Source organism: Lottia gigantea, assembly GCF_000327385.1.
Source record: "Lottia gigantea unplaced genomic scaffold LOTGIsca_4, whole genome shotgun sequence".
Lineage (NCBI taxonomy): Eukaryota > Metazoa > Mollusca > Gastropoda > Lottiidae > Lottia > Lottia gigantea.
Window position 1 is genome coordinate 2101942 of NW_008709379.1, and position 8408 is coordinate 2110349.

An 8408-nucleotide genomic window follows, 5' to 3' on the forward strand; every position below is an offset into this window, starting at 1 on the left:
TCAGTCCAATTTACAATCTATATATATTGTCAGAGACTCCATAAAGTCTTGTCAAGATTGTGATCTCATTCGGGACCGTAATATTAGGCTTGCATGGTGACTATAAAAGTTATACCTGTTGTCGATACTTTCATATAGGTACCTGAATCTGAAGACGCCTAAGAAGTTATTTTAACTGTATACCAAAATGTTCCAAAATCCATAAGCAGCGTTTAAGGTTAGAGATCACATTAAAGAACGAAACACTTTGATTTTATTGTAAACTATTCCTGAGATTATTGTTCACAACGTTTCAACAATTTACATTGTCACTATGTTGAAACGTCAGGTAGAATTAAAAAGAGTAGTTAGCATACCATAAAACTGTGATCCGTTATCTAATATTTCATAACATATTACCCTTCTGCAGCATCGTTCCTGGTTTCTATATATATTATTTAAATGACCCGTTTGCATTTACTGAATTTTAATATTTTCTGTAACAGGTAAAGCACCTTCATATATACAATTTACATTGATAGAATTATAACAAAATAATACATGATATTGTGAGTGATGTAACGTTTAAACAAATGATTACAATTCCACCAAATACACATTTTCAATCCGACTGAAATACCGTTTTGATAAAGTTTAGTTTCGTGAACTCATTGCAAAGAAAATGTTATAAACTTTAACAAAACAAAATATTATCTATATTTTGTCAATCTAGAGTGTTTGTATCTGTAAAAATCTCGTGATATGTTTTTTATGAAAAAAATATGGAGGATAATTATTGAACTGTGTATTTACAATGATATAATATACTATTGTAAATATACAGTTCACATTGTCAAAATGTATAGAATCGGGAATCGAGTATGGCGAACTCCTGTTCTGTAAGCTCCCCATATATGCTTGTAAACTATATAGAAGTCTCTCCCTATAGTCACTCAACTCTTATCTAAGCATTCCGTGTTCAATTTCCTGATATTCGAAACCTATGTCAATTAGACGCAATTTGTCTATGAGAAACATCCTAAACAAATTCCAAAATCTCAATCTAACAATTATACAATGACTTTTTTACCACATTAACGTGTCAACAGCTTTGGGTATGATAGTGCATAAATATTCTCCAGTCCACTGGATTTCATTACAACATGTCTTTACATAATTTAGAACTTGAAAGCGATTCGATCATCATTTTCTTTCAAGGTGCTTAATATGGTATAAGGGGCAAACCCAATCACTCCTTCCTGATTACGAACCTTCCACCAATTCTTCGTATTATCGATCAGTCCGACGATATCGCCCTTCTTTAATTTAAGTTCCCTTGTATTTCCGGCTTCACGATCGTGTATCACTACGCACGGTTTCACTCCTTCATTCTGTAGCTGTTGAATGAAATCAGCCGAATCGCTACTAACAATAAATGGTCCGCGTCTTGCACTATCTTCGTCGCTACTGGCAGATGTGTTATCCAAAATTGTTGGCAATGATGGCTTCTCTTCGATTACAACAGGTATATGCATGATGCCTGTACTGTTCTCTAGGTTGGAGTGTACTTCTATATTTGAAGTGACTGTGGTAGGACTAGGCTGACTTGCTTCCACGGAAGGATAAACTTGGACACCAGAAAATATGGAACCGGGTGGTACTGCTGGTTCTCTATTTTTTGCGTTTTCGGTCGTTTCGTTGCTAACCTCGAATAAATGAACATCAACAAAGGAATTGTCGTGAGCGTTTTCTCCATCGATGTTAAGTTTCTCCAGTCTTGGAACCGGAAGTGCAGGGTCTTTGAAGCTATTGCTATGTACCAGTCCTTTACAGTCGTTGATTTTACAGTAAATAGTCGACGGCTCTGATGGGCAATCGCTCTGTTTCAAGGCCAACTCCTTATCAAAAAGATGTTTTGATTCGGCTGCCTTCGCCAATACAGCTGTTCTGAGATCTCTTCTGGAGCCGAGTACACTTCCTGGACGACTTGGTGAAGGTTCCCAACCGTCATAGAACTTGGGTGTATAAAATGGTAGAAGACCTTTCCATTCGTCTACAGTCATTGTCCAATTTCGCCCCAATAATTTCCAAAGCTCAATTTCTTTGGAAGTGAGACAATTCAACAAGAGATCTTTTGCAGCAGCGGTCAACATTGGTACAATAGCACTCTCTGACAAATTCAAATGCCGAATTGTTGGATCTCGACTGGCGTCAAATACGAGGCTGAGTGGTGTGAAGAGGAAATGGACGAGCTCGGGAGAATTGGGTGCGTTGATGTAGGGTTTTAATTTCGCCAATAAATTGATAGATAACTTCATCTTCTGGAAAATATCAGTGAAATCTCTAACTGGAGGGCTTCTATATCTGTATGCAAAATTACCATATATCGCGTCGCGATCGTTCGGGTATCGTGATCTTCGTCTGTCCATTTCTCGGCTGTATTCAGCGGAATGTTGAAGTCTACCCACAAACCGTTCAATGTCACTAAAGCAATGATTCAAAACTTGAACGTCGATAGAAAGTTCTTCTGTTAGTGTCAAAGGTTGTTTCAGCTCTTCTCTTTTCGAACGATTCATTTTGATGGTATTTCTGGGATCTCGATCGAATAAATGACTTTCGTATCTTCTGTGAGACATGTCCCTCATTTCATATATTTCGAACTCTTCTTGGCGACTACTGGCCTTACTTCTTCTTGAACGACTGCTGACGAATGTCATCGTGAATCGAAATTAAATTCCTTTATATCCTTCCGTTTGGCCTGAAAATTTCCAATAATTTTAAATTCGAATCCGAAGTTGTCACCACAGTAAGCATAGAGTTTGTAATGCTGTCCAGGAAGGAGTAACGGTCAATTCAGCTAAAATGTTTGAATGTAGGTTAAACCGATGAATACAAGTTCTTCACAATGAAAATCCCTTGCAGACGTACTCCAGATAACTTCTAAATGAAACAATATTATGTCCGATCACTACTGTAGATGGTTACCAACTGGTCAGCTACTTACACTGTGAGAAACATAAATTATATATGTAACATGGATTATGGACACGTAATGAGGCTTGTAACCAGATAATCTCGATAGCTCCCAAATAGCCTCACAATATACCCCTCTAATGACCCGCAATTGTCTAAAACAGGTCTTTACAAATTCCCTGCCAAGTGTAGCGGTAAATTCTATTATTCCCAATCTGATAAGTTTCAGATACTGATCACTGAACCAACCAATCACCACTGTAATAATCTATTCTGTAGTTTGAATGAACCAATCAACATTAAGGGCTGTCAAACCGATTACTGAATATCACAGGTATAGAAAATCAGAGATGTTAAGAGTTTTTATGTCCTGTCGTTAAACCTGGAGTCGAACTGCAATATTTCTATTGTTATGAATAATGTAATGAAGTAAACTAATTAATTACAGCCTCCATTGTTTCTCTAGCTATACGTCACGATAGATGACCTAATTGTTTATTACCTTGTTGTGGTATACGTTAATCTGATAATCTATAATCCGTCTAGGGCTTACAAAACATGGATCCTTTTGACACAGCTACTTTAAAACATGACCAAAAGATATGTAAAGAATGTTACAATTCCAAACTTCACTGTAGATTTGTAAATAAAAAACCATTTGCGCTTTGAATTCTTCTATTTGAAATATATCAAAATAAGTTAACGTCTACTAGTGAGTGGTAAGTAGCTACTGCCACGGAATATCAGCTGTCATTGGGCTGAAATGATAAAAATAAAAATATAAAGTAACCAAAGAAAGAACGGCGATTCAAATGAAATGAAATGGAAACCACGCCCAGTTCTTTAAAGCTTTGAATTTATTATATTCGAACGACGAACAACAAATTTTCAACAACATTCTTATGCATGGTCGTCAGCTGTGCATATATGATAGCTAACAAAGAATTAAAGGGGGGCGAGGTCCTTCTGTGAAAGGGTGCGATTGAGACCAATGTTCCATCCTTGCACATTAAACATTGTTCTTTCTGGAGTGAAACAATCATTACCATTGACAACAAATAGACCAGGACACGTATGCACCAATAATGCTCAGCTTAGGTTTTACTTAAGATGTTTCATGCATAACTGTTACAGGCTAAATGAAATCCTTGGTACTCTGGATGTTTCATACATTCGCTCCTATTTCATGAAGAATAATTTTGCATAACCTAACATAAGGATACCGAATTATCAAGGATGCTTTGTCGTCCATGACCAAATCTCTCGCAAAGTTTTATGGAATAACTCTTTATGACCAGATTGATGGAATGAATGAAAGGTTCAGACGACTTTATTCGTCAACCTTTAGGAACCTTTTAGAACTGACGACAAAACCTACAGTCCCACCCCTTTCGTTAAATGTAACACAGATAGATAATAAATTGTATAATATGATTAATTGAAGAATCTTGGTTTAGCAATAAAATTGTCTAGTAAAATGAATAAAACGTAATCTGGTAAAATAGAATGAGGCCCGATAGAATATTATCTGATCTTAATATTTTACTACTCTCATAACACAGAATATAAAACAGAGTTTTACGCTCTTGTCTAGAGACACAATGAATGACATAGGGCACTACAAGAAATGGAACTTAACAATGCACTGAGGTTCCTACAGCCCACAATTACATTTTTGGGGTGAAAATTAGTGCTGGGTATCGTCAATCATGCCACGATATGATGCTCATCACGATACAAGGGTCAAGGTACGATAAATATTACGATATGGGTAAATGGGGTATACAAATTAATATTTTATCTTCAAAGTTTCTATATATATTTATTCATAACTTTATAACTGTGATATTTGGTAATATAGTTGATTGAAGTGTTTAGTGAATTTTTTTTTAAATCATAACCCAAGTTATAAAAATCTCAACTTTTTAATGTAATGAATGTCGTATCGATTCACCGATACATCGTGCCAACACTAGTGAAAATATGCATTTTTATAGTAAAAATATAAAATTGAAAGAATATTCTTTCAAATTGCATGAAATACGGGAATAAAGAATAAAGTCCTATAATTTCAAAGACCCTCCCTACCTCAAAAGAATGGATTTGAAAAACATTCTAAGTTCTGCAGCCGCCACTGAGCCATAGCTTGAGGGAAATGTGAGATATTTATCCTTCGAATCTTTCTAACGATTCCATAGTAAGAAGCTGATAGAAACTACAGTTACGATACTTTACGGAGACGCCAGAGAATATTTTAGGTCGTCCTTGACAACAACTGAATATGAGATAAGCTCTATGTGTGGGTTAGAGCCTGCGTAATGACAATATTCTCGTATAACTTCAAGGTTTGCCATGACACGACTATCATCCCTATCTGACTGTTCGCTGATCCGATCTCTCATCTGAGAAAAATGTATTATATAAATGTATACGTTTTATTAACCGATATTTTGTGTGTGTTATAATGCACTACATATGAATTATTTCTCGTTTTGTATAATGGTTCCTTACTACTGCCTATTTCCAAAACAAACTATCCTGATTATTTAATCAAAAAAACAAAATTCCTATATCTGTGTAACCCAAATACGTAAATAGTGGGTATCAATCTCATGAACATCTAGAGCAATATGATATCATTGAAAAATTAAATCTTGCCGTTTAATTTTTGTAATTCAAATAAACATTTTGAAATAATTGCCACACGAAGAAATATTTCTCATAAACCACGTCAAATAACTTTTCTACATAGTTTCCGAAGCGTGCTTTACCGCTACAGTTGTTGATCAAGTTAACTTTGATCAAACGGATATTGGTGATTAAGTCATTCTGACCTGTCACTACAACAAAGTCATCAAGTAACAAAATCGCCCATAAAGAACAATAGAGCAATAGTAAAACAATTAAACAGACCGAATTAAACAGCTATAAACCCACTATCTTAAGGACCCGCCGGTAAAATCTTCAGAAAATAGAATTCTTTTATCTGCAGTTGTGAATTGCAGCGAATAGCGTTTCGTTTTATATGCTAATAATACACTATTTGAGATCTTTATTGTAGCCGATTACAGCGCCCTCCCTCGGTGTTGTTACTTGAAATTTAAAAGGTGATACCCAGTTCAAACCAATAACAATATCTTCACTTCACTGGCAAATATCTCAAATTGTTCCGGTCAAATAAACACATGCTTACTGGACAGTAACACGCTGACCATTTCAGGCACCTGCTTAGCGCGGACTTCAAAGGCGACACCTAAGGGTATATTGATGTGAACAATGCTTGTAGATGCTGAGGTCGATAATCCCCTCTTTATTTTCTTCAATATCTACCGGATTAACACTTTTTTACCAATCTGACCATTTCAATATGTTGCAGAACATTTATTTGACGAGTCTGAATAGGATAGATTTGTGAAAATTGATCATTTAATGAAATTTAAAATGATAAGTGCACTTTACACGTGATTTATTAAAAATGCACAATGGTAAGGTCAAAGATGGCGATATTTTGAATGGCCTACAAGGGATAAAAATGTTTAATATCTTCAAAACTAACCGCCATTATTAGTACTTTATATCGAATTTTTCTGTTATTGAAAACTTTGATTAAATTTCACCTTTGATCTTAAAATCACCTGGATTCTGATCAATTAACCTCCATCGATCATTATTTATTATTGTTTACAAAATTACTGACAAAACTGCACATTTCAAGATATTTATCACAATTCACAGCTCATTTGAATCTATGTCGGTATTTATTGACAACCATCTGTACCATACTAATGACACATGATGACTCTATTGGTGACTAAAACTTTTCCCCCGACCAATCTTTGTCTTTTGAGTCCAAAACCACGACAGTAACAAAGACCATCGCTTGTACAGGAGAGCAAAACAAGAAAATTCAATATTTAGATTGGAAACCTACTACACAAATTGAAGTAATGTTGATATCGCAAGCAACACATTTTCCCCATATGCACTTTTCTGCGACATTGTTACATGGCAATTGTCTTGTGGAATACAAATTACTTATACTACTACAAATATTTTATACTGTTAAATAGTGCTTAAAACATTTATTATACAGCGGCAAAAACTATGAGTAACAACATGTTTCAGGTGCTGTTTTAATATTTTTGCAAGGTGAAGAAGGTATATTGATAATGTGGATTATGAAATAAGATAACTTGACCCCAATTGAAACCACAATAATGATCATAGATTAGGATTTAATGTCTATTTCCATCATAGCATATCTGATAAGGGACAACCCTAGGCTAGTTATTATAGAATAGGTCTATGTAACAACTACAAGGACACAGGGCCACATAAGTATAACCGATATAAACCATATAACGTTTTGTCATTGCTCATAATTTGATGAAACTAGCCCAGTCAGCTGGTGCACTTTTTATGCCATCACTTGTTTCATTACGTTGGGCGAAGATGGTCATGTGATTTAACCCAGAAAAGATCGTTGCCAAGAGGTTTAACCAAGGTATAGCTGGTGGAAAATTCTCAAAGCAAAAGTTGTTCTCCTGGCAATGAATGGGCCTGTATTCTTTCTTGTAATGTTATCAAAACATTAAACTTATATCGGTGCGGCTACATCCTTGTTTAATTCCACACTGTTTTCAATGATAAAGAATGTGATCTAATTCTGATGAACAAAACATGGAAATGGTACAGAATGTTATAAATTAACAGTTCAAAGTTTACATACAGTAAAAATACGATCATGTTTTCTTCGAGGGATTGAGAGAGGTGGATTGATCTCTAAAATCTGGTCAAAGTGACAAAAATTCAGTAAACTCAGGGGTACACAATTAGAACTGAGCCATAAAATTCATTGATGAATACTAAACAATTTACCTACTGTTATGAGAATAGGGAAATCGTTTTCCATTATTGTGTTTTCTCCTTGCTTCAATACTTCGCCATCTTTATTGGTGTATTGTTTACAATCAATCAGCCATGAGTCAGATTAATCACTAATCACTACCTGCAACCACATATCACCTCGAACTCTGTCTTCAATAATGTAGGAATATTCACCGAGGGACATTAAATTAATTCACGGTAACTTCGTAAGCAGTGTTTATAGAAAACTGTTTCAAAATACAAAATTTAATTTGACATACATTTCAAACCTATTCTGATATCTGGAGGATTGTTGCTGTGCTGAACAAGATTGCTCTTGAATTTACTATGTTGGTGTACGAAGATTGGCAGATCCAAAATCTTACGATTGCATTAGTGAGTTGAAACTAACATCGCCGTGAAAAGTTGTCAGTTTGTGGCTGTGTTCGATTCAAGTTATTATTTCGAACACCCCACATAAAGAATTGGTTTGATAATCCGTCGTGTGACACTGTACATTGCATCAATTTCTGTTTAAGTTAATGAAGGTGAGCATTTCCGAGTAGTGTTCAATAAGGACAAACTTTGCC

At 35.2% G+C, this 8408-nt stretch overlaps 1 protein-coding gene across 1 annotated transcript; it reads right to left on the reverse strand.

The window, feature by feature from the left end:
- Positions 1-449: 449 nt before the first annotated feature.
- LOTGIDRAFT_209595 (hypothetical protein) lies at positions 450-2408 on the reverse strand (the record flags this gene model as incomplete). The annotated part of the gene is made up of 3 exons (XM_009059695.1): positions 450-1327; positions 1448-1606; positions 1964-2408. The coding sequence occupies 3 exons, from the start codon at positions 2406-2408 to the stop codon at positions 1158-1160; spliced, it is 774 nt and encodes a 257-aa protein (XP_009057943.1). The 3' UTR covers positions 450-1157.
- Positions 2409-8408: the final 6000 nt, after the last annotated feature.